Consider the following 26631-nt stretch of genomic DNA (forward strand, 5'->3'; position numbering starts at 1 on the left):
TTTGCTGGGGAAGAATAGCTATTTTAAGTTGTTCTTTATACATATAATAAAGATAAAATATACCCAAATAGGTAAATATATATTTTACATATAAGCTTTTTATTTCAGTAGCTATGTCTTAAACACACAAACTGTATTTTATGATTAAAGATCCTAGTCAAAAAGCTTCTTTGCAAATAAGCTTTCTGTACATAGACTCATAGAATAATTTAGGTTGGAAGGGACCTCTAGAGCCCCTTGGCAAAGCAGAACCAAACTCAGGTCCAGTTCTGAAGTTAAGAGCAGGCTGCTCGGAGCCTTGTCCAATCAAGCTTTGAATACTCCATGCAAGGAGATTTCAGTGTCTCTGGGGTGTGTGTTCCAATGTTTGACTGCTCTCCTCTGTGAAACTTTTTTCCCTAATACGTAGTCAGATTTTTTCCTGTTCCAGCTTGTGTCCGTGACCCCTTATCCTTTTGCTGGACAACTCCAAAAAGGGCTGGCTCTGTCTTCTCTTTAACCATCTCTTAAGTGGTCGAAAACAGCAATTAAATTGCTCCCTAGCCACCTTTTTAAAAAAAAAAAAAAAAAGTGGAGAGTAAGAAGGAATGAAATTTAAAAAAAAAAAAAGAAGTGTTTGAATTTTTTTTTCCTTCCCCCCCCCCCCTTTTAGGTGCACACTTACGTCAACACTACTGGGGTACAAGAGGAAAGAAAAAATCGATCAAGTGTGCATGCGCCACTGGAATCAAAGCTTTCAAACACGGAAACAAATAAAGTGAAGGAAGATCAGATGTGTACTGATGACAGAGACGCTCAGGTTCTCCTAGAGCCTGAAGGAGTCAAGTTTGTTTTAGGACCAACACCTGTTCAAAGGCAGTTAATGGAAAGAGAGAAACTGGAGCAACTTGGGAGAGACCAAGTTAGTGGCAGCAGCACAAACAACACTGAATGGGACACGGGGTACGACAGCGACGAACGCAGAGAAACACCGTCTGGCAATAAACTGGTTTATGAAAACATAAATAGGTTATCAATCCCTAGTGCCTCAGGGGTCAGGAGAGGTCGTCTGACATCAACCAGTACCTCGGATACCCAGAACATTAACAACTCTGCTCAAAGGAGAACTGCGTTATTGAACTATGAGAACTTGCCATCCTTGCCTCCTGTTTGGGAAGCCCGCAAGCTGAGTAGAGATGAAGATGACGGTTTAGGACCAAAGACCCCATCTCTGAATGGCTACCACAATAACCTAGATCCAATGCATAATTATGTCAATACGGAGAATGTAACAGTACCAGCAAGTGCTCATAAAGTAGAATTTACACGACGTCGGGACTGTACCCCAACAGTCTTCAACTTTGACATTAGGCGTCCAAGTTTAGAACACAGGCAGCTCAACTATATACAGGTTGACTTGGAAGGTGGTAGTGACTCCGACAACCCTCAGACTCCAAAAACCCCCACCACTCCACTTCCGCAAACTCCAACCAGGCGCACAGAGCTGTATGCTGTGATAGACATTGAAAGAACTGCTGCTATGTCAAGCTTGCAAAAAGCACTGCCCCGAGATGATGGTACTTCTAGGAAAACTAGACATAACAGTACTGACCTGCCTATGTGAGCCTGGAAAGCATTAAATCATTTGCACCTTTTGTGAAGTTTATAAAATTGAAGATACAAGTACTTTGCATTTGTTAACACGAACGCCTTTTATAGACTAATAGAAGTTTTTCTGCATACTTCATGTACTTGTCTAACTAAAGGGAATTAATGTAGAGCAAATATTCATTTAAGTAACACTATTTCGTTCTACAGTAGTAGTAATTACTGCATAGCAGCATCGCCACCTTTCACAGTGCCTCTTTAAATTTATTAGAGTCTGAGTGACGTGCCAGTTTTGAATCTATAAATATTCTGGTCTGGTGCCTGTAGTCATTAATGGCATTTATAACACTTTTCAAAGCCTCTTGATATGTGCATTATTAGCAGGTAAACCTAATCTTTCAAGGTCCATATCTTCATACTCGGTCTTCGTTCACACGGCTCCTCCAGAGTGAAATGTATGTAATTCATTAATTCACTCAGTTTGACTTACACAAGATATCTTGGTTCATCTCAAGGGATAGAAACACCACACCTTTTATGTTCGGTTTTTATATATATATATATATTTTTTTTTTATTTTTATTTTTAAGACCACATGGGCAAGAAGGCCTCAAATTCCTTAGCTTATGTGATGTCTGAGAGGTCATATCAAAGCCTGCTTGATCAGAGCTGCAAATGCATCTGAAACCAGCCTTAAGTCACTTCTGCCAGAAGAGAATTTCAAGTGGTGTATCAAGTTCCCTTTGAAATCTGACAAAACGTTGCTCTCATTAGTCTTTTGTGAAGGAATTCACAGGTTGGCTGTATGTATTAAGGCTCTTTTGTCATTTCTTAGTTTGATGTGCCTGCCTGCCTTTGCAGTTGTGTTTCTTTTTACCTGTCCTATAATGTCTTGTTTTAAGAGTCAAAATTTTGTACATAGCTTTTATTACTGTTCAGGGTTGTTTGTGTGTTTGTCTTATTCTCTGCATTTGACAAAGAAAGACTCTTGGGAGGTCAAATGGTTGTCTTTGTCCAGTGTTGTACTTTTTTACGCCTGACAGGAATATCCCAGCTCTCCAGCAGGATGCATTATTGCACAACTGGAAAGGTTTATTATGCATTTATTGTCTTCCTCTGAAGCATCAGACACAGGTTACACGGGAGGCAGGGTACTGGACTTGATAGTTCTTTATAGCAAATTGTACGTTCTAGCAATGTGCACCCATAGTTGATAGTACACTTTAATTTAGAAAGAATATGTAGTAAGTTATCTGAAGGTAGTATTATCTATGAGCATACTTCTTTTCCTTTTGCAGTTGGTGAAGTTGGTTACAATAGTAGCTGCTCAGTGTTACAGGTACATCCAGGTAGCATGCTTTTGTTGAATATGCCAGATGCACCCTTAGCTGTTGGTTGTTTTGTTTGTTGTAATTCTGAATAATTTTAGAATTCTGGCAGTATTTCCAGTACACCTGGGTATTAGCAGCAGAAGTGATTACTCTTGAGCCAGTGATTGCAAAGGAACTGACACTTGTGTGTACTGGTGTGTTTGGAAAAAAACAAACAAACAAACAAAAAAAAACCCTTGAACTGTATGTGAGGAAAACGTGTAAGAAAAGCCATTGGAGGATCTGAAAAAGAATTAAGGGTCTTCATGCAATAGTTGAATGGAAGTGTTACTAAAAACTATTTCCAGTCATGTAAATTGGAGTGTGTTCCTGTTCCCTTGTTAATTTTTCTTTGGTCTTCTGTCAGTTTGGTAGTGGCAACAGTGACAGCACCTGAAATACATGTTCCTTGTCACTTCTTTAAGGGATAATATCAGGCAACCTTTTTGCTCTGAAAGGTTTTGATTATTCTTTACAGACTGTATGGTACTGAAATACCAGATGCACAAAGAACAATTTGCAGAAGTGAAAGATGAGTCATTGAGACCATTATGAGAAAATGAAGGCGATCAAAAAAACTTGTCATTAGTGATTCCACTGTCGGCCTACGCATAGTATTGTGATGGGCTCATTGACATCTGGGGAGAACTTGGTACTCAAGAAGGTAAAGACTAGCTAGAGCATTTTGCAGGTCTGCAGTGTTACTGCTCCTTCGCATCTTTGCCATTGCCTCATCTTAAGCTGTGGACCGGTCTTGGTCTGTGCTGAAGAGAGATTACCAAGTGTTGTGAAATATATTAACGATTAACGATACTGGTGTGATGCTTGTTCCTAGCTTATAGCTCACTTAAATTTGTGAGCCATACTAACCGTGCAGCATGTGTTTTGAGGCAAAACTGTTTGACCTAGCTAGCTGCCTAGAAATGTTTGGTCCTCATCTGTATAGCATGAGTGTCTCAGAAGTACAGGTTAATTTGTTCCTTAAAACATACCTGTGAGGCAGGGAAGTAATACTCTTAATTGACAAATAGAGGAAGAGACTTTAGGTACCTTGTAAGTGACCTGCTGAAATTCCAGAAAGCAAACGTATTCCTCCTTAGTTCCGGTACATTGTCCTGTGCATTTATACTGACTAGTCTCAGAGGCAAAGGATGGTCCGAGTAATTTTTTTTATGTTGCTGCAAGTTTGCAAGTCGCAGTACTTTGTGTGTGAGGAGGTGTTTTCCGAACTCTGGTGCCTGGAATTGAGGACATAGTGAAATTTCAACTTCTGTGCTTTCTGAGTGCTTAGTCCTGGCGTTTTGTTAGTATCTTCAGTAGAAAATACATCAGGCAGAATTTAAGGGAAAGCCGCCTATAGCCTTAACTATGTTAACCGGTCTGACACCATATTTTCCAGGCATCTTTTTACCCTCTTTCATTCTGCAGGTGGGATAATGCTTTCTCATTTTGTGTAAGCTGGAAAAATACTGCGTAGTCCTTGTTCCCCGTCTTTAGCGTTCTTTCCTTTTCCTCCTCTTCTGCCCTTTGCAGTAGATGTAGTTGCAATGCACTTTACCCTTGGAGACTTGGTAAATATTTTTGCAGTTCAGTCTCTTTAAAAGGTTGTCATGTTAGACTTACTGTCTGTAGATCTAGGGTTCGGTTTTCAAATTAAATGTCTCCACAGTATTTAGATCATATTTATTTTGGGCTCACAAGCGTATAGAGCGAGAAGTTACAAATATGTAACAATTTTCTTTAATAATTGAGACATGTTAATTCTACATGAACTTTTGTCCTGCGAAAATGGCAAGATCTACTTCATTCCACTTTTCATCCGTACCAGGCAATTGACTGCTACTCTTCAAGTAAGACATAAGACTAGGGGAAGCCTTAAACTGTAGATATTCCTGCAGTGCCGTGATTTGAGAAAGACATAAATTAGAGTACCTTTTAAACACGGAAGTTCTTTTTCAATTTATAGAAATAGTAAAGCTGGAGCAGTGGCCAAAAATACATAATAAAGATTGCATCGGAAATACCATTGATGAGAATATAATCCATTAGTTATATCAGGAAAATATTGTTTTCCTTCTCAAACTCGTACCAAGAAGAGGTCCAATTTTAATTTTGTAGTGTTTCTCAGTGACTCCATAAAACAAAAGAAAAAAGACGGTTCTGAAAACTTCAGCTATCCTTAGAACGCTCTTGTTCAAGGAATATTTTTAAAAAGTAACTATACAGGTGTACTGATGAGTACAGTTTGCATACGATAGGTGTTGAATGTAATGGTGTGCATTCTCAAACCCTGTTCCTATTTAGGTCTACAAAACTTGACTTAGAAGTGTATGTGTTTAAATAAACATTTCATATCATAAAATACCTTTTTTTTTTTCCTGAGATGTTTAGATATTTTTGCATGTTTAAACCTCTGACAAGGATTTGGATGTAACAAGGTCCACAGAAAGGTCTGAGCTGTACAAAGCCCGAAACAATGTCAGAACAAGGTTGCTCTTTTGCAGGGGACAGACTAGCAGCTGATTTTGTTGGATTTATGCCCGTGTGCATTGGCTCGAAATATGGCTATACTTGTCTTAGTTTTATATGTAACTATGTTCACAGTGAGACAGAATCAGGAAAGAGCAAGTTGCCTACATGCACTGATGGCGAAGTAAAAAATGCAAGTTCTGATTAATTTCAGTTACTACTTTGAGCATATAATGTTGGGTCTGAGTTGGACCTCTCTTAGCAGTATTCTCTTCCTCATGTAAGGTGGAATCAGTGATGAAATGCCATTTCTGCCCTGTGCTAATTTGTTTACGGCTGCAAAATAGATGAAACTGATTGACTAGGAGTCCATAGTGGACTTAAATTTGAAATTTCCCAATTTTCCCCGCAAGAAACCAAAAGAAGCTTGGTCCTCCAGTTTGATAGATAGAATTAGGCATTTCTGGAATTGAAGAACTTGTTCATCGTTCCCTTGAGGTAGCAGTTCAGGCATTTATATTCGACAGTCTTCACATAATGTAAACATAAGTTCATTTACCATAACCTTATTGTAAATCCATATGCACTCCAGAAAAACACCACCACCACCACCCCCCCCCCCCAAAACAGAAGAAATTCCACCGCAAAAAACTGCGTTAAGATGGAGTCAAGGTTGCTAATGTCCTTCGTACGTGATAAATACTAAAAAGACAGCCTTGAGTTAAGGTGATTTCACAACCTTCAGAAATTCCTCTTTTGGGCAAGCTAAGTGAATAAGGAGGAAAAAAAACCCATAGCAGCTGTAACTCTGACCACGTATGTGTTATTCCTTCTAATACTATGCTGTAAAGTATGACTAAGCGTCAGATGTTTTATTAGGTTATTATCCTAACATGATGTTTACTCCAGATTAACGCAGTGTTTTGTTTGGAAGTATGTAGGTGGACTGATAGAATATGAGATAAAAAGTTACCTTTAAAGTTCATGAAACAGGTGTTGGACGTGTCTATATTTTTATATATTACAAAGGGCATTTGAAATTTTTCTTGCAGTTTTAGTAATTATTTAGTGTGGTAATATACATATATTGTGGCAATGTCTTCTGCTATATCCATTACTTTGGTGTAATTCTATTTTATGTAGCAAATATGTGTATATACAAAGGAGATTATGTAAAAAATATGATTAAGAAATAGGCTTGAGCCCTTCAGAACAGGGGCTGTCTTCCTCTGTGTCTGCAAAGTACTTAATGCCTTGGGGTCCCAGTTAGACCTGTGGTGACTGAACGATGGAGTGATCATAACATGGAGGGCCAGCTCCTCTGCTGTCGATGAGAAGCCTTAGTACGAAGGTGCCAGGTGCCGTGAAGCTCACCTTGCCACTCCCTGCTGCTGGGGCTGTGCCGTACAGGGTCGTTCCCAGTGCCACCTGCAAACATCCCGGATTGCCCCAGGCCAGCATGTCCCTTGCCGCAGTCCTTCCCTTGGGCGGTAGGAAAGGAAGTCTGAGGTAGGAGCTTTGATGTCATTAGGGAACCTTCTTTGTTAGTAGGGCGATCCTTCCAGAGCTTGTTTGGGCCTCATGTAGCATCCTTTGAAGCCAAATGAATGGTGTGTGTTGACTTGGGCCACTGGATGTGTTGCTACACAATCGAGTTCTGCTGACAATAACAGCTTTGTTAGGAGGACCTGGTCGGTCAAGTTTTTCAGAAATGGTCTAAAAATACTGTATAAATATATCTAATGTACTGAAAAAATCCTGTTTGTTGTGGTCAGAGTTCAGATTACTATGTGAATTTTGATTTCTTAGTCATACTTGCATATATATTGATTTAACTATTATGTATGAAAGAGGAAGTGATTCTGAAGTGTGAAAGACCAGGATTACACCTGTATTTTTAATGGTTATGTTACTGAGGAATGGATCTCGGCAAATTTAACTCCACAGTAATGCAGTTTTTTTGCATTAGAATATGTGTATATCATACACCCACGTTTTATATATAATATATTATATATTTGGTACTAACTTTGTATTTTCCCTGAAACTTGCCAAATCCTGAACACAGATGTTCTCACTTGTAAGACTTCGGTACTTGATGACTGAATGTATAAGAAATGCTCTGGTAAGAAAGAAAATGGTGTCATAGGGTATCCCACAATGTAGAATGTCTCAACCAGCAGGTATGTTGCCTTTTTTGCATGTCACATCTCATTCCGTTGCAGCATCACTGTTTGTCTCCTGAACCATTGTCTGTACTTTTACCTAAACTGCAGACCTGCCGTTACAGTACAGCTGAATACAGTTCTAGCGTGGAAGTTGACTGGTAGTAGTAAGAATATAATAGTCACCAGTGTGCCACAAATGCATTTATTAAATGCAGAAATACACATTTCTACAAAGGCCAAAATCTTATGTTGTATGTTCCTTTCTTGTCATTACATTGTATGATATTGTAAGATTATTGTATGTTCTAATTTGCATTATAAAATGTTTTTTCCTACTTAAAGGCATAAATATAGCAACTTTGTATAAAGGTAGCTTTCTAGATTTTTATTTCTTTTATTAAAAAAAAGTCTAAACAGTGGGAGTACCATTGCCAAATTGTTTATAAAATTTCAGTTAACTTGCCCTGTTGGATTAGCTTGTTTTTACAAACATTCCTTGTTTCTTTTATTACAAAAGTGATACTGTACTATGCAGAAAGAGTGTATTTTTATGCTGTTCCAAATCATCCTTTAAAAAAATTAATTTCACTTGTTTTAAACTGTCATTATTGAGAAAGCTTACCAAATGTGCATTTAAAAAAAATGTGTATGTATTATGACAACATTGTCCCCTTTACCAGTGCCAACTTCATTTGAAAAAAAAAAAAATTGTAGCATGGCAATAAACTATTGATTTTTTTCATTGAAAATAATGTGTGGGTTACTTCAGTGTTTACTGATGGGAAGGATGTTTGTTGTTCGTGTTACTGTATTGTATTTTGTTAGTAAAAACCTTTTTGCTTTTCTTAAATCACTGTTACAGGTACCTAGCTAAGTGGGAATTTCTGTGTGTGTTTTTTTTTTTTTTTCCCCCTCTCCCTTCCCCTTGTTATTCCACTGATGTTTTGTTAGTGGTAAGGAAATAGAACATGATGACCTGGAGTTTGGAAGCCTTTCTCACAGCTTTAGTTTTGTTTTCACCAGTGTTCTGTCCTTCACATCTTTCTGATGTGCATAGACTGTTGGATCATGTGGTGTCATACTGAATGTACTCCTTTTTAGTTGATTAAGATTTCACAAAACTCAAATTTTTAGTGTACTGATAAATTCAGAAAGAATGCAGTAAGAAAATAAGGTTGAGGCCCTCTCCAAATGCCCTTTTCACTTTCTTCTAGGGACTATAACGTCGTGATTTATCAAAATTCAGTGTTTTCTCTCCCTCCTTTCTAAGTCCCTGTTCTAAAGCATAATTTCAATAAACAAGATGTTTTTAGGCAACAAATGAACAAAACCTGAGAAATTTTAGGAAATACTTTGTTTTCAGAACCTCTTAAGAAACAGCATTAAGTAGTTCTTGGAAAATGTTAGTTAGATAACTTAGAAGTCTGAAAACTCGGTTCTTAAGAAGTGTTTTGTATCTGGCCAACAGCTTTCAGCTTCCGAACCTGAATGGCTGCTTAAGAGTCTATCTTAATCTATCACACTTAACTGTAATCGTGTTAGTATGGAATTAAGTAGGAACTTTGGTTCTTTGCATCTTCATTTCAAATAGCAAGAAAACTTTCCAGTAACGTTTGGTCGAAATGCTTGATGCAACAGTTATGATGTGACAGTAGGTAAAGTGTGTGCAGTTACAAAATTAAATGGTAGCAATATGATTGCAACTGAAACATCATGCACTTGAAACAAAACTGTCAGTGATTCCCCTTAAAACATGTATATGCCTCACATTCTTGACCTAATGATGCTTTGTTATGCAATAACATCTTGAAATTTGCTCGGAGCATACGGTATTAAGGATCCAAGGCGTAACCACCTACCTGTAACACATGGCATTAGCATTTCCAGTAATGACATAAGCTGCCCTGTTAAAATCATTATAAATAAATCACACTAATCTATCTGTAATTTTTCAGTTGAGAGGATCACCCAAAGAGTTGTATTTTGTGGAGAGTCTATTTCTTTTCCTTCCACAAATTTACATCTGCCTAAAGGTTTAAATGGCCGAAATGACTGAAATAAGCCTCAAACTAGTTTCTGTGATCAGTGTCAGAATTACTAGTCCTGGAGAAAATAGGAAACAGCGCTGCTCTGTTACTCCTGCGTTCTTAATGGCTCAACTGTAAGCACAAGGGCTGAATCTGTATTAAAGTGTTATTGGTAGGTCCGGAGGGCGTGGAACTCTTAATCCGAGTTCTTCTCTGAGCAACCCACCCTGTGCTGTTGGGTACGTCCAATGGTCTTTGGGACTGAAACGCTGCTACTAAAGCCTGAACGAGATGTGGTAATCTACAAAGTAGGTTTTGCTCTTAGGCAGCAATTCCACAGTATGAGGAGTTGAGCATTAGTGTCTATTTAAGGAGTTTCTGCTTTTGTGAGACTACTAAAATGGAGCACTTATACCTTGGGTCGCTTTATTCACGCTGTGACGCTACAAACTGTAAGCAGAGCTGAGGCAAGTTCACTGAGCAGCTGGAGGTGAGAGGTAGCAACATTTTTGGCTAACACTGCTTCTTAGCTCCTCCTACGATGGTATCGTTACTTTACACTTCATGAATCATAATTTTATTACATATACTTTACTAGTAATCAAACCTACCTTAAATCATACTTGCAAATTCTGTGTAGTGAGTTTTCTGAGTATTTGATCTTCTAAAGGCTGTACCTATTCAACGGGCAGAACTAAGATAGTGCATGCAGCTTTGACCGTGGTAATAGTTGCCGTTGCTTTTCTTTAATACTTAAATGCAAATAATCTTCCTAGTTAAAGGCTATTGTTTCATCTCTGGTTATTTTACAGGACAATCCGAAGCACAAAACTTGGGTGAATTGTCCAAGCTCACTTTAAGATATTTTTTTTCCCCCAACTCACAGCACAGTAGCAGAAAATGTGAATTAAAATGAATTGTTAGTTCAGTGCACATCTCTATGAATGCTCTATGTCTGGACAAAAATAGCTAAAGTTTTAGTCCGGTTATCAGTCTTAGCTAAAACTTTTCTCCATAACTACAAGGAAAAATGAAGATACTATAATTCAATTAGTACTCTAGTTTTCAGAACCAGATTAGCGGGAAAGCATATCTTACCCTTTGGGGAAAATGCAACAAGAAGCCCAAGCAACTTTGGTTAAAAAAAAAAAAAAATCCTAACCTGGTATTGACAAACTTAAGACCAAAAATAGATGTGAAAGTTGGCAGCGTTTTAATAGTGTTTTTTTTTGCTGTCTCCATTGGGATAGTTCTCTGTATCCAGCCAATTTGAATCTACACTGAACAGTTTTGAATACATCCCAGGAGATTTTTATGCTTGGTAGACGTGCCTTTGCTAAAGGGTTTGGTCTTCAAACCCAACAAACTGGAAGTAGGAAACTATAACTAGTGCGACTTCAATTTCTAGAACAAATACATGTACAGGGTATTTTTAAGCAGCTGGGAAAAGGATTAGCAGATGGAGCAAATTATTGGGAAAAAAAAAAGAAAGTCATATAAAACCAGTTCACTTTTCCTGTATGACCAGGTAGAAACTTTTTGTGTGGAAAAGGCAGTGACTGAATAAGGGGTTTTGACGTGGTCTTACGCATCTCCAAAACTACCACGAAAAGAGTTAACAGTGCTTTAATACCAAAGCAAAGTTTTGTATCTAACTCTGTTTACTATTCTTGGTTGGCAACCTAGATGATAAAATAGAAAGCAAAAATCTGGAATTGTCCGTTCAGTATGCTTAGAGGCCAGGAGCAGGATTTAAAATGTTTTTTGACGACTTGCTGAAACGACCTCCAAAAAAGGTAGAAATTGCGGCACCTGCAAGCTCCTTTGCTTATGTCGAAGGAAGGCTTCTTTAGAAACGGGGAATAATTGGCAGGTCACAGCTCTTTGCAGAAGGATCGGCGTGCTGTGATGGACCGCAGGGAGAACGCAAGTCGGCGAGGTGCCGCTGTAAAAAACGAAGGAAAAGAGGTAAAGGGTCTGCGAGCCCCCCAATTAATAACAAATGATGTTTCTGTGCCAGCCGGCTGTCGCGGCTGCGCGCGCAGCGCTCCAGGAAAGCCGTGCCCAGGGCACAGCTTGCGCTAGGGCCCCGCAACGGGGACGCGGGCAAACACAGCCAAGGCCGCGCGTGGTGGCGGGAGGGATCGCGGCGGGGCGGCTCAGCTTCGCTCGTCGACCAGCCTGCAGGGCCCCGGGCCCCGCGGCGGGCTAACGGCCTCCCCAACGGCCGCGGCCGCCGCTCCCAGAAGGCTGCGCGCTGCCGCCGCGGGCGGAAGCGGCCGCTCCTCTGACGCAACTTCCGGGAGCGGCTCGTGGGGGGGCAGGGGGTGGGGCGGCGGCCGGGCGCTGACTCTTCGGGCGTGGGAGACGACGGTCGGCGGCGGAGTCAGCGGCACCATGGCGAGTCCCGGGGCGGCGGGGAGGGGCGCGGGGCCGCGGCCGTGGGGCAGCTCCGCTCGTACATACTCGCGCGAGGGCCTGGCGGTCCCCTCTTCCCTCTCCCCTCGCCAGCTTTGTCCGGGGGCGGTTGCGGCGCTCACGCGGGGGAAGGGGGGAGGGGACCGTTGGGTCTGGAAGGTTCTAGAGCGCGCGCGGAGCGGCCGTTAGGGCGCGACCGGGCCGGGCCGGCGCGTGGGGCCCGTTGGGACCCGCCGCGGGGAGGCTCCCGGGGCCCGCGGGCGGGCGGGCGGGCGGGCGGCCTGGAGGAGAGGTTCCCGCGGCCCGCCCGCGCCGGCCGCCCGCAGCATGGCTGACGGGGAGGCGGGCGGGAGGCCGCTTCTTTACTCCCCCCAAAAAGAGAGGCAGAGCCGTGTGCTCGGGCATGAAAGCCTGCTTTTAAAGGCCCCTGACGTGCTGAGAGCCGCTATCATGCCGTGCGGAGTCTCCTACCGCACCCTTGATAGCCGGTTTTTATTTTTATTTTTTTGTTTGTATTTTTTGTCAAGACGGTGTTGTAAGGGACATGAAGCCTGTAGCAAAAATCGTGTGCTGATCACGCAGCAAAGTGAAAGGCCGCTGAGTTGTATTAGGAGGGCTGAAACATTTGCCGTTTTGGGATTTCCTGACTGACAAGGAACTCAAGGAGTTAAATAAGTATTAGTTTTTATTTCAGAAGCGTGTATTCATTACTGCAAATATAATTTGCATGGAAATGAAAGCATAAAGAATTAGATTTTGACACAAATATAAAAGCGCTGATGTGCTCAGTAGCCAGATTTCTTAGATTCCACTGATTTTACGTACCTTTGCTTTGTCTGGCTCTGATGTCGAGCCACACAGGACAGCAACACAGAGATTGCTATAAGGTAAGATACTGGTCGAAGCCTTCCAGGCTTGTAGATATTATGATTATCACATAGCATCCGCAGCAGAGAACTTAGGAGAGTATACTTTTGAGTATACTTTTTATCAAAACCAAATGGACGAGTACAGAAATAGAACACTTTAAGGAAAAAAAAAAAAAAAAAGATGTTCTGGATTGTTAGTGCCTGTGATGCGTCTTACTAAAGCTATAAAAGTCTTCTGATGTTAACTCTTTTTTTTTTTTTTTTTTTTTTCCCTTTAGGCATCCATTTCCCTTGCTCCCGTGAATATTTTCAAGGCAGGTGCAGATGAAGAAAAGGCAGAAACTGCTCGATTGGTAAGTTTAATTCTCTAAGAAACTGATAACACTTTGTGTAATTAAGCTTGATGTTTTCTCCTATTAAACGTGCTTTTAATTTATGGTAATATGGAACTTCAACTGTCTGCTATTAGTCCTGTTACATGTCTGTGAACAGGAGATAGAAGTAGGAGGAATGTTTTCTTTATACGAACATTTAGGAAACGTTGTGAAGGTTAAGAAACGAAGTAACCTATTCCTTAGATCAGAAGCTTGACGTTCATTGAAAGGCTTTTCTTTCCGTCATGAGACATGCTCTTATGATCTGTGAAGATAATTGTTTGGTCTAGTTATCAAAATGTAGCAGTTAAAAAAAACTTGGAACCATATCCTGCTGAAAGGAGTATGGCGGTGGAAGGGTTGGCTTAAGATGTCCCATTGGAAGCGATAGTCTAGCGTTTACTCCTTGTTTTAGAGTAGAAAAAAAACTTTTCCTAAGGTATATTTGTTTTCCTTTCAGTCATCTTTTGTTGGTGCTATTGCTATTGGTGACCTGGTCAAGAGCACTCTGGGACCTAAAGGCATGGTAAGATAGCTACAAGTCCTCGGATATCATACCTGTAAAAGTAGTATTAATAGTTACAGTATGTTTTCAAGCACTATTCTAAATCTTGCATCTTGTAGGACAAGATTCTTTTAAGTACTGGAAGAGATAGCACGGTAACAGTGACCAATGATGGTGCAACCATCCTGAAAGCTATTGGAGTTGACAACCCAGCTGCAAAGGTCTTGGTTGGTGAGTTCTTAACTGCTTGCCATTGCTGCATTTCGGACTTCTCCGTTTGTAGTTTTATTTTGTAGTTGTCCTTAGAATAAGATTTTTCAAATAGCATGAAAAATTAAAGGAAAGAGGAGAGGAATTCTTGAAGTAAGGACACGGGAATATTACAAGAGTTTCAGAACTCTGCAAGAATAAAATTGAGGTATATGCTGCTCTTGCAAGACTGTTCTGACATAGTGACGTTGTTTTCCCTCGACCCTCCTTTGTCCCAGGAGCCAGAAGGGACAGAAGGCAGCTCTATGCCTTTCTTTCTTCTTGAGTAAAACAGGAGCAAAAATGTACTGGGTGCTCTCTGGTTCTCCCCAATTTAAATCTCTTTGCTACCTGATTTACAGTGTTCTCTGGACAGAGTTTACCCTTGTCATCAGCTGTCTTAATGTGCAAACAGTCCAGTTCTAATGACGAGCAGCACCCTGAGTAGTCTGCTGTGTTTGCTGAGTTCTTGTTTGTCAACAGTTCATGTGACGTATGTGGTTATCATATTCTGTGATCCTGTGTGTGTACCTCAGAGCTTCTATCTGGCCTTAGTTCCTCTTGATGACCTTCCTTGGGAATGGACAGAGTAACTTTGGATCGTTGGCAGGCCAGAATTGATGTGTAGGTTGCAAATGAGGAGCAGTCGTTTGAAGGATGCTGAATTTGATTTGTATCTCTAGTTGTTGTGTGGCTATAACTTGACAGCCTCTTTAAACCATCTAGGAACAAGATTCTTTTTTCTTCTCCAAGCTGACGTGAGATAAAAATATTTGTACTTAAAGCTGGTACCTTTGAGCATGGTATTTTGAATCAAGACATGAATAGAGTGTTTTTTTTTTTTTTTTTTTAAAGATATGTCAAAGGTTCAAGATGATGAGGTTGGTGATGGAACTACATCTGTTACTGTGTTGGCAGCTGAATTACTGAGGGTGATGTATTACAATTTTTTCAGATGTTTCTAGGTTTGGCAATGTAGTCCTGAGACAGCAATAAGAGGCAGTACCATTAATTGAGGTTTATGAAGAAGGTTCTCAGAGTATAGCAAGGCTTTTTACAGTGCTATTCAATTTGATAGGGAAAAAACCCTTAGATATTGCCTTTTTACTCTTCTTGGTATTTTAAATCTCAATTCCTTGTGTTATTATTTTATAACTTCACAACTTATTTTAACTTGGTACCTTTTTGAAACTTATTTTCTCACATTCATTATGCAAGTAAAATACAAAAGTGGTCACACTGCTATAGCTGACTTTTTGGATTTTGCACTGAGCAGCATGCAGCACTGCTTAGTTTTGATGTTCAGTCCTTTAAAATCCTTTTCCACAAAGTTTAAAAAAAAAAAAAAGTATGTTAAATATTATTCCTCTGTGCGTGAGACATCGATTCATATTGTTTATTTAAACAGTGCGTGCTGAATGCTGCCAAACTCTAAATCTGAAAATAATAGGAAAGAGACTTTAAAAGTGAGGAGTTCTTGTTAACCAAACTCTGACAGTAAATTTAGTGGCCGTGATTCCTGGATCAAGATCAAGAGCATCTAAGAAGTGATTGTTCAACTTGCTGATTTCCTTGCAGAAATGGAGTTTTAAGATTTTTTTTCCAACTACCCCTTGAGTTACAGGTATAAGTGAACAGGAAACTGATCTCACCCATGAAGTGAAAGATAACTCTTTTTAAGTATGTGTCTGGTTGCTATTCATATGACAGCTATGGTTTTTATTAATCCAAAATTTTACAAGATATTCCAAGGGCAGATCCCATTTGTCTAGATTGGAAAAACGGGCAATACAGTGACTAGAATATTCTCCCTTCCTTTTAGTTGTCCACTTTAATTGGATTGTTATAGCTGTTTGGCTTCTGTTTACATTCAGAATTTTCTGATTGCTCTGAAATGTTTTTCCTAATTACTCTAAATATATGGTGGAAATAAAATAATTATTAATTCTATTTAAATAGGAGGCAGAATTGCTGATTTCGAAGAAGATTCATCCTCAGACCATTATTGCAGGTTGGAGAGCAGCCACAAAAGCTTCAAGGGACGCTCTTTTGAAAGCTGCTGTGGATCATGGGTTAGTAATGTACATTTGCAATAGCTCCCTATGTAAACTGTTCAAGATTAAAACGTTGGAGAGAATTATATAACATTAGGAAATTCCTCACGTTGCTTTGAATAGTGTAAGGGCTGAATGTATGATTGATGTGAACAGTTAAAGAAAAAATAGCCTTTTTTCTTAGATGGACTACGGAAGCTTTGTGAAATTACTTAAAATTATTTCTGATGTACAGAAACGTATGAGCAATGACTTGCTGCCCAGAATAAAAATCTGAGCTGTTAATTTGTATTTTATACTCTGATTTTAAATGTGCTTATTTTTTTTCCAGATGCCTTGAAAGTTGTTTAAAACTGAGAGCAAAGGTTTTATTCTTCAAACCGTCAATTTAAACTACTTATTAAAAAATTACCCATCACAGATACCAATTCAGTAGTCCAATGCAAACGCTTGAATGTATTTTGAAGTGAGAGATTTTTGAAAGTCTTAGCTAGAAATTGGTGCTTCTTCTTCTTTACTATGTTATTTAGAGAACCTGGGAAGAAACAGTTCCTGGTGTTTGACTTAGTGAGCTGTGCAATTTATTGTTCTGCTCATGAGCAGAATAGATTTTAAATGTGCTACCACGTTTCCCAGTCAGAAGTCTCAGTGAGGTGACATCTTGACATAAAAGTTGATGACAGAATACCTGTTACCATGGTATCTTACCAAACTGGCAAAATCAGGTCAATTTTCCTAAGTCATTGTAAGACTAAATTGTTGTTAGTTACTGTTAATTGTCCTTGTTTTAACAACAGCGTTTTGACGAAAACAGGTTAAAATATAATTAAATTTCAAAAAGTATTTCATCTCTTGACTTCTCTGGCTTCAAAATGAGTAGGGATGTTACTTTTGCAAAGTGTTTTGAAATATGTATGTTAAACTAGTCAGTGTAAATAACTTTTGCTCATATGTATGGGAAACGCAGGTGTCAAAATGTCATCCGTTAAGTATATACATACGCGTATGTATGTCTTTTTGCTAGCAGGAAAATAAACTTCTTTTCACAAGGTACTTTAATTGAACTCATATCTCAGATAGTAGTTTATGTTCTGAGACACTGGGGGAATTCTCTTTATCGTTCCTCGAAATGGAATATGATACAGATAGATGGAGGTTAGAAAAAGCAGAGGGAGGCTTTACCATGATGGGTTAGTCATAGCTAAGGCTTCAGAGTTTCCAGTTTAATTGTACTCACTTTATTTTAGTGATGATGAAGTGAAATTCCGTGAAGATTTGATGAACATTGCGGGAACTACTCTTTCTTCAAAATTACTAACTCATCATAAAGATCACTTTGTCAAGTTAGCTGTAGAAGCTGTTCTTAGGTTGAAAGGTTCTGGTAACTTGGAAGCTATTCATGTTATCAAGAAACTCGGTGGAAGTTTGGCTGATTCTTACTTAGACGAAGGTAAGTCTTTTTACGTTGGCTAATAGTGCACTTGAAAAAAGAAATAGTTAAAGTTACACATGTGTATGCAAATTTGTTTCAGGAAACGCTATGTTATTACTAAATTGAATAATCAATATCAGTTTTTGTAATTTAGATGAACTGTTCTTTTTTAATCTGAAGTCTTATAAGATCTTCCTACTACTACAGGCTTTTTACTTGACAAGAAGATTGGTGTAAATCAACCAAAAAGAATCGAAAATGCAAAGATTCTTATTGCAAATACTGGTATGGATACAGATAAGATTAAGGTATGTGATGGAACTGCTATTTTGAAACAACTTTTTTTTGTGAAAGGAATTAATTTTTAGACTAAACTCTTTGTTTTCTTCAATTTAGATTTTTGGCTCTCGGGTTAGAGTGGACTCTACAGCAAAGGTTGCAGAAATAGAACAGGCAGAAAAAGAAAAAATGAAGGAGAAGGTAGAGCGTATTCTTAAGCATGGAATAAACTGTTTTATTAACAGGTATGCATTTCCTTGGAAAAGGGGTAGAGTTTATAATGCAATTACAAAGTAGCAAGATTTTAATATTGTGTGAGCGTGAAGAACACTTGTTATGCCCCTATCTGTAAAATGATGTATTATGGGTAGCTTAATAATTCATTAACTTCAGTGAGGCCAGTATTTCTTTCTGTGCTTCCCTTGCCTCTTCCCGCCCTCCACCCTTTTTCTAAAGGTTTTAGTTAATTGGGGGTCCATGTTTTAACCAGCTGAAAGCTTGGAGTAAGGGAAGCAATGTCACCATACTTCTATGCTAACGTATTTATTCACTTATAAATGACAGTAGTGTTACCCCGCTTTGAGGGAGGGAAATTGGTACTGAAAGAGTCTGTGCTGCTGAATACATTTAGTTCAAATTGAACCAGCTATGTTTTATCCTTCATTAAAATGCTGGTGCTGGAGTACTGCTCCAAATTCAAGGCGGTTTCAGAGGGCTCTGTGCTTCCTGCTATGAACCTTCTACAGACTACTTTGGAAGTATGGAAGATAACCATTTTAATTTAGTGATTTTTTTCAGGTCACAAGAAACGTCAAAATCCAAATGGTTGATTTTTATTAGCAGTATGCGTCTCTATTAAAGTATCACAGTGCAAAAAATCCTTTGGTTATTTAATGATACGAGAAATACTTCTGCCTTTCAGTAATTTGCATCTGAACGAAGCTGCCATACATATGAGCAACTTTGATAGTTGGTATTTCAAGTGTGTGGTCTAGTTGGTGTAGTCTGCTAGGAAGCTGATTAGCTAGCACCACGCCAAAGGAATTTCAAGAGTGGCGTTGCTTTCCACGGTAGCAAAGATCTCCTTTTTCAGGACGTAGTGTATTTTGTAATACATCTTCAAAATATATGTTAGATATTTATGAGAACTACTATGCACTTGTGGATCTTATAGTCCCTTTACCTATGTCATGTTTCACATATGTTATCTTCAAGTGTATGTAAAACCAGTATGTGTCCAATGGACATGGTGCAAATATAAAGGAGTCAGCAGTCCTATAATTAAACAGATGGAAGAATCCTTTGAGGTAGGCAAAAAAAAAAAAAAAAATTGAGACTCCATCCCTGTCATCTACTATGCTTGCAATAAAGGTGGTTGTCCTAAGGAAAATCAAGTAGCAGTCAGCTGTTGTAATGAGGCTGGTGGCAATCCAATTAGGTTGACTCTGACTTCTGGTTTTATTCATTTATTTACTGATAAATGGACCTCTGCTTCTAGGCATGCTGTAGATCTATCTCTGTGTCAGATACTGTAAGCATTAGCCAGTTAAATAACACTGACAAGATGCTTGGTGGCGGTCAAGCCTATTATGGATCCATTAGGAATATTTACCCAGCAATGCCAGTTGTCTCCTTTGAAGACAGAGCAAAAGCATCTTTTTTTGAGAGAGATGATACCTCCCAGCTCCTGCCGAATCTCCACAACACTCTCAATCTCTAATTTAGAAAGGAAAAAAATAATTTGGCATAGCCCTTCTAAATGGTTATTGACCCTGCTTTGGATGGCTACTTTTAATAAAGATACATTTTTATGTATAATTATAAATACAGAAGCACATACTCTCTCTGATCTGCTGTCTGTATATATTGCAAGACTGGAATTTCTTGTTCCTGTAGTCTGTGCTATTTGGGTTTCGTATTGGTGAAGGAATTAAAGACGTTTCTTTTCACATTGTAGTGCACCCAGTAATGGGCAACTAAATGCCCACTAGGTGCTTGCAATCAGAGGATTTGGAATTTAAAGCATATGGGTCCGTGTGCAGTGGCAGTGTGTCTTCAGGGGCAGTGTATTTCAAAGACCTATAGCTATTTGACTCTGTTTTGGTTTGTTTGTTAGTTTTTAATGTGTTTTCCTGTCACTGCTGTTTGTTTGTTTCTGCATGGAGTGACTTTTTCTGCGTGCCTCACATGTTGACTGCTTCTGTCACTTCTAGAAATCTGTCCATGTATATGTTGCTGAGAATCAGATATCCTTTGTTATGGTGGTGTTTTAAAAGGTTTGTTTTTTGTGTAATGTGAACATGTGCCTATGTTTTAATTGTAGACAGCTGATTTACAACTATCCTGAACAGCTCTTTGGGGCTGCTGGTGTTATGGCTATTGAACATGCAGACTTTGCTGGTGTAGAACGTCTGGCTCTTGTTACAGGTATGGAGAACGTGCTGTAGTACTGCATTGGCAAAGTCATGTTATTTGTTGATCTCTACTAAATATTACTGCTTGATTGACTAGTTTGTACTTTCTTTTAACTGTTAAGCAAATCTGTGAATGTGAAAACTGCTTAGAACGAGCATTACTTTGAAGTACAAACATGGAGTGCCTTACGAAGTTGACCAAGAGTAACTGAAATTATTTTGTTGAATTAACAGCTATTGTATGAATTTCAGTACTGCTTCAACAGCGGTTAGCGCGTTTTCTGTCTTCAGTATTATTCTTTACATTTTAAATGTTCATTTTGATTCTGAGTCCTCCCTGCACACTGATTCAAAAATATTTTTCCCTAGCAATTGTGAATAAAGGTTCTTAATGCTGTGAAATAAAATTCCGCATTTAGTGTGCTAGTTAGTATTTTTCTTTAATATTTTAAAAATACCTATTTTCAGATAAGTCCCTGCTTGATAAACTACCAAAGTGTTTGTTTTCTGTGGCTAAGATGAAACTTAGGAAACGTGAGATGACGCATCTACAGGTTCATTAATACCATTTTATTATAAACGGCAGTTGTTTGATTGTAACAATACAGAAGACTAGAGTCATTCTGTGTTAAAAACGTGGACCGGAGTAGTCAATTTGAGGTAGACTTCAAATAACATGGGCAATTGTAGGATATATTCAGTAGTGAACAGTGTCAACATGATTCTAGTAGCTAGTGAAAATGAAACAGCTTCTGGGAAGGCTGCAGATGATTCTGGTTGCCTAAGTTATTTAGCAGTAACTGGAACTGGTTAGCTGGAACATAATCAAAAACTGAATACTAATGTAATCAGGAGAATGGAGAACTTGCTTTGTTGGGAGAAAGAAAAAGATACTGGCTGTAGTTTAGCTTAGCAAAATTACAGACAGGTACATACAACTCCAACTTTAGGTAAATTGACATAGGCAGATGCTTCAGTGAGAGGAACATCGCTTATGCTCGAACAAATTCAAAACAGTTTTTACAGGCAGAGCTGGTGGACCATATTGGATCAAGTAGTATAGCTGAAAAAATCAGGGAAGCTCTTAAGCACAAACTCTCTCTCTACCTGCAAATCTTGTCTTGCCTTAGACCACTAGCACTGCAAGCTAATGTGGAATAAAAGTACATAGACTGGGAATGAATACCCGTAAGTAATCCTCTAATGGGAAGAGTGAAGTAATAGAACAGTATTCCATCCAGAGGCAGTTTGCTCTTTCTAATATCCCTTTTGTTTACAATAGAGGATTAGAGCAGTTTATGGATAGCATGCAACATGGCTGCTATAATGTACCACCAGACTCTTGATTCGGGACAGTTGTGGCAAGTCTTTTTCAGCCGTGTAGTCAAGCAAACAAAAGGAATGCTGGCACAGACACAAGTTTAAAAACATGCGGATTTGATTTAGTATTTTATAAGTACTTCAACTGTAAATGCTACTAAAAGTTTAAACAGATCATCGTTATTTACATTTCAGGGTTGGTATATATCAACACAGTCTCTTATCCAGAGAGAACTCAGAAGCATTGTAGCTGTTGTAGTTTTTGTGGCATAAAACAAAATATTGATGTTCTAAGGACTTGTCAACAACACTGTCTTATGCTGACATTGGAAAAACTTGGCTTATCTGTTTTGTTACCTTAAATTTATTTTTGGGCAATTATGCAGATGATTTTTATTTTCATCAGATTTTGTTTTTCTTGGTTAATCCCTGCTGCAGTGGATGCTTTCATCTTGAGCTCGTTGACTATAGTGTGATGTTACATTTGTAGGTGGTGAAATCGCATCCACCTTTGATCATCCTGAGCTAGTAAAACTAGGAAGTTGCAAGCTAATTGAAGAAGTCATGATTGGTGAAGATAAACTCATTCATTTCTCTGGAGTGGCTATGGGTAAGTGTCTTACTATTAACGGCACATTGCAGCATTGGTGTTACCCTACCTTAACACCGTTCAGTTACCAAGTTGGCATAAGAAATTTGGAATGATTCTTATAACTATTCTTATTAAAGCCTTGCTCTTTAATAAAACATGAATCCTGCAAAGATGTATGTTCATAGTTAATTTTTTTTCATTTACATAACGTTATACTCATGCATAAACTTTTGTAAGGATGGGATCCAAAATTTCTGCTGTTTACACTTACCTTGGTAGATTGAATTGGCAGGAAAAGTAGCAACCTGTCATACTTTAAGAACTTCATAGCTTGTTGTTCTGATATGTGCCAATACTGTTAAGTTTCCAGGGGGTTGTTTTGAGATAACATCTTCATTTTCTATTAAAGAAGGTATTCTGCAGCAGTTCGTTGATAAAAACAGTAGTGTGGTATTAATTATTGCTTTCTCCCTGTGCAGTGTCGTCATGCTTTTTTTCCCCCTAGATTTATCCGTCTGCATAAAACTTGACTGCAGTGATAGTAAAACAAATGCTTTGTGGTAGCCTCTTTCTGTGTCTCGTCAAACTCTTGGTCTGTCTTTGTTGAAGTAATTTTTAAAAATCTTTTTGCACTGGACCTTTTTAGGTGAAGCGTGCACCATAGTTTTGCGTGGAGCAACACAGCAGATTCTAGATGAAGCAGAGAGGTCTTTGCATGATGCTCTCTGTGTTCTTGCCCAGACCGTGAAGGACACCAGAACTGTTTATGGTGGAGGTGAGTATTAACGTACTTTGTACATAGTGTACATTTTGTATTATTATTCAAGTCAGATATAAAACACTGGTGTGTCTTCAATGAATAGGTTGTTCAGAGATGCTGATGGCTAACGCTGTTGCAGAACTTGCCATCAGAACACCTGGCAAAGAATCTGTTGCAATGGAGTCTTTTGCAAAGGCTTTGAGAATGGTAAGTTTTAATCAAACTGATGAACGAATAGACATAAAGTTTCGAGAGCTGATTATTTACTAACTTCTGGCATCAAGTAGTTACTTTTAGGAAACCAGAAGTTTGAAAGAGAAGCAAAGAAGTGGAATTTAGCAATATATCTTGGGTGAGGGATAGGAAAAATCTTCCACTCTCTTTCTTTAAAATGAGGTATTTTAAAAATTAGGTATATTATAGAATTATCAGTGTTCACTTGTTAGTCATCTTATTAGTTTTTGCTTCTCTGTGTGCGCAGTCAAAAGAGCAGCAGAAATAGCACATACAAATGTCAGTTGATTTAGTTGACTGCTGATTTATATGACTACTGATTTTGGGGAGAAAAGAGCAACTCTCTGATTTCGTTGATGGTCTTATATTGATACTCTAGTACTATCTGATTCTATTCGTGCTCGAACACTATCTAGAAGTTTCTAGACTTGCATTGATGATTGCATCTTGGTTTGGGAAAAAAGTATTAAAAGAAAATGCTTATAGTGTGCTAACAGCCTGTCATTTTGAAGGAAAATTGCTATCCAGTTTTCCTGTTGTAAATTAGGGTAAACCTTTCTTAGGAAATGAAAGTGCATAGGAAAATTTCTTAGGGAATTATTACCTCTTCAGTCACAGTGTGCTGTCTGCCTGTGCAATTTGTGCAGGTGTCACCTAGGCAGTGAGGAGAATGATCTGGTGGTTAACGCTTACCAGCAAACTTATGCTCTTAAAATGAAACAAATTCTGCAGCTTTAGTCTGAAATGATAAATGAGGAGACACTTTTCTTTCTGCTCATGTGAAATTGAATGACAAATCTACTGATGTACTCTTGTCCTCAGCTACAATGTAACTATATCTTAAACAAAAGGGAATAACATCCTTAGAAAGGTAGTTTGATAGGTTTTTTTCTAACTTCTGATCACTATAACAGATCATCTGCCATGTTTTTGAAACTTACCATTCTTAAAAGTGAATAGTAAACTAGTAATAACAAAGTAAATATTTCATGTTTCATGCAGGGATAGTAAGTAGTAAGGCATAGTAATTAAAAAAAAAGTGCTTTTATCCCCTTAGATCCCAACAATCATAGCTGATAATGCTGGCTATGACAGTGCAGATTTGGTTGCTCAGCTCAGAGCTGCTCACAGTGAGGGCAAAACGACTTATGGACTTGGTAAGTAGCTTGATATTACTTCTGTTGGATTGGTGTTTGGTGTGGATTAGGCTCCTTAAACTTTGTCACATCTGTTTGTCACTGATGCATTCAGCTGGAAGAAGTGAATACATTAATGCCACAGTGCATGCTTTCTTCTTCTTTAAAAGCCTGCATTATCAGGTCGCACTCCTGTTACTCTGTGAATCTGTTTGTTTTTTCTAAATTCATTTTGTTTTCAGGGAAATAGAAATCTCTGCAGGTAACTTAAATTTATTCCTTGATACAGTGTTGGTTCTACATCACAGTTCTGTGGTTCAATTACTACTCTGGTGAACAAGATCAAATAATGTCAGAAAGTGATGGTAAATAGAAGATGAACTATTTGTATAAACTGGAAATTTCTGTTGCTGTAGTCAATAACGTTGCAGTTTATTGCTTGGAATAGCAATAAATGCTTGAAAAGAACAACTATAGTAAAGAATTTACTACTTCAAGTTCATATATTACACTAGGCCTAAAGAGCTTCAATGGTAGATGTGTTTCATATTGAGCAGAAGTTTCAGGATGTATGCAGTTAGTCACTTTAACTTGCTTGTGTAGCAACCTGATAATGCGGACATTTATGTTAGTTCTGTCTGCTTTGCACAGAATGTAACCATCCAATCTGTTATATTCCTTTATCATTTTTGAAGAGGATGATTTCCACCTATGAAACCAATTACCAATTTCCCAGTGGTATGAAGTTTTCAACATTAAACCTTTGTATGTAGTTGCAACAAGATAAGCTTAAATCATTAACCTTCAGGTGAAAGTTATTTAGACTTTAATTTCCCCCTACTATCAATATGGTTCAGTTGAGCAGGAAAGCTATCGTGCTGTCAGTTTTTTAAAATGTTCTTAAAAACAAACACAAAAAACCCCATAATGTCTTTTTCTTTAAAGATATGAAGGACGGTATCATTGGAGACATGGCAGTCTTGGGAGTAACAGAAAGTTTCCAAGTCAAGAGACAGGTTTTGCTGAGTGCAGCTGAAGCAGCAGAAATGATTCTTCGCGTAGATGACATTATTAAAGCGGCACCAAGGTATTATTAGAATATCTACATTGGTCAATTATAGTACTGTTAGAATGACCTTCTGTGAAAAAGTAGCTGTGCAGAAAAGTCTTGTTTAAAAATACTCTATCTGAAATGAATACTGATATCTGACATGCTAACATTCATTTCATATGATTATGTTTTGCATTATGCATTAGCGCTATGAACAAGCTTTTAATAAAAGCCAGTAGCATGCTTAGATTAGCATGCCCATGCCTTGCCTAGTTAATCTTCAGTTGCCAGTTACTCATGTGCCATATATAGTATTTGGATATCTGCAAAAGTGAATTCTGGCTGAGCAAAATGTAAGGTATCACACTGGCTTTTTTTTTTGTCCCTTTTTTTCCACTTTTGAGGTGGGCGAAGGTGGTAGTTAAATTCCCAGCTGCTTCTGAAGTGAATCTGCAGCTAAAACAAAAAATCCATTTGTTATAAATGAGGCTTGGAAGAAATTCCACTTGTGGGCAGGTTAACCCACGTATGCCTACTACAAGATAATTTTCACTGTTTTTTGAATCTTTTTTTTTTTTTTTTTTTAAACCATGGTCAGAGCTGGTGCATAACTCTTACAGAATGCTGCCTTTTGTGATGTGAGATAAAACCTAGTATTGAACATAAACTATGAACTAAAAAAAAAAAAATAAGTTGTGGGGGGGAATGACAGGTAGACATCAGTGGGGGAAAACATTCTGACTTTTCTTTTTCTCTCTAGAAAACGCGTCCCAGACCATCGCCCATGTTAAATTTTCTTCAATGCCTGATGATGTGTGGACCAGATCTCACCTAGTAATTTTTTTTTAAATGATCTAGTTCTTGTGAGGCTATGGAACAGAAGCTTAAGATGAGCGTCTCCCATCAGTGGCATGAAATGACAGTTTTCTGTTGATTTTTAACTTATTTCAGTTTATGCGTTGTGGGGAAGATTCGCTTTCAATTAAAACATGGGTTTTATACCCAGGTTTATACAACCCTATTTTTGTTCCTTTCCAGGTTCCACTTAAAATACACTGAAATAAAAAAAAAAATTGGATTCATCAAAGTCGTATTTGTCTTTGTATAGAAGTGTAAATTTATTAGATAAGTGACAGCGCATGTCCTCAGTCTTGAAACATTTCAAACTGTGGTCAGGCAAGTCAATGCAAATGATGTCTTCTCAAGTTGAAGTACATGCTTTTATAGTTTCCTATTTTGTGGTGCTTTAGTTTGTTTTGTATACACAACTTGTTCCTGGCCTGTATGGGTTTTGAGTTGGGATCCTAGAAATGGGTTCTAGAG

The 26631-nt window shown here is 38.5% G+C and overlaps 2 protein-coding genes across 6 annotated transcripts in view; both read left to right on the forward strand.

Annotated features, from left to right (window-relative positions):
• The window catches only part of FRS2 (fibroblast growth factor receptor substrate 2), a 55805-nt gene extending 50478 nt beyond the window's left edge, over positions 1 to 5327 (forward strand). For all 5 annotated transcript variants that reach the window (XM_068935397.1, XM_068935386.1, XM_068935417.1 and 2 more), the window contains one exon: positions 653 to 5327. In XM_068935397.1, the coding sequence (XP_068791498.1) occupies positions 653 to 1603 (951 nt within the window). In that variant the 3' untranslated portion in view covers positions 1604 to 5327. The remainder of the gene's footprint in view (positions 1 to 652) is intronic.
• On the forward strand, positions 2902 to 26395 carry CCT2 (chaperonin containing TCP1 subunit 2). Its single transcript, XM_068935378.1, has 16 exons — positions 2902 to 12021; positions 13187 to 13261; positions 13743 to 13808; positions 13907 to 14018; positions 14892 to 14968; positions 15996 to 16108; positions 17338 to 17540; positions 17730 to 17830; positions 17919 to 18046; positions 20125 to 20228; positions 22026 to 22145; positions 22774 to 22902; positions 22991 to 23094; positions 24179 to 24278; positions 25203 to 25344; positions 26069 to 26395. The coding sequence occupies exons 1-16, from the start codon at positions 12019 to 12021 to the stop codon at positions 26097 to 26099; spliced, it is 1608 nt and encodes a 535-aa protein (XP_068791479.1). The 5' UTR covers positions 2902 to 12018; the 3' UTR covers positions 26100 to 26395.
• Positions 26396 to 26631: the final 236 nt, after the last annotated feature.

This window comes from Struthio camelus, chromosome 1 (assembly GCF_040807025.1).
Source record: "Struthio camelus isolate bStrCam1 chromosome 1, bStrCam1.hap1, whole genome shotgun sequence".
NCBI lineage: Eukaryota > Metazoa > Chordata > Aves > Struthioniformes > Struthionidae > Struthio > Struthio camelus.

What these genes read in the sequence shown, in the direction of transcription:
- CCT2 (XM_068935378.1), top strand. An exon ending in TGGATACAGATAAGATTAAG is followed by an intron (nt 17,831 to 17,918) that starts GTATGTGATGGA and finishes TCTTCAATTTAG; the next exon opens with ATTTTTGGCTCTCGGGTTAG. An exon ending in ACGTCTGGCTCTTGTTACAG is followed by an intron (nt 20,229 to 22,025) that starts GTATGGAGAACG and finishes TTACATTTGTAG; the next exon opens with GTGGTGAAATCGCATCCACC.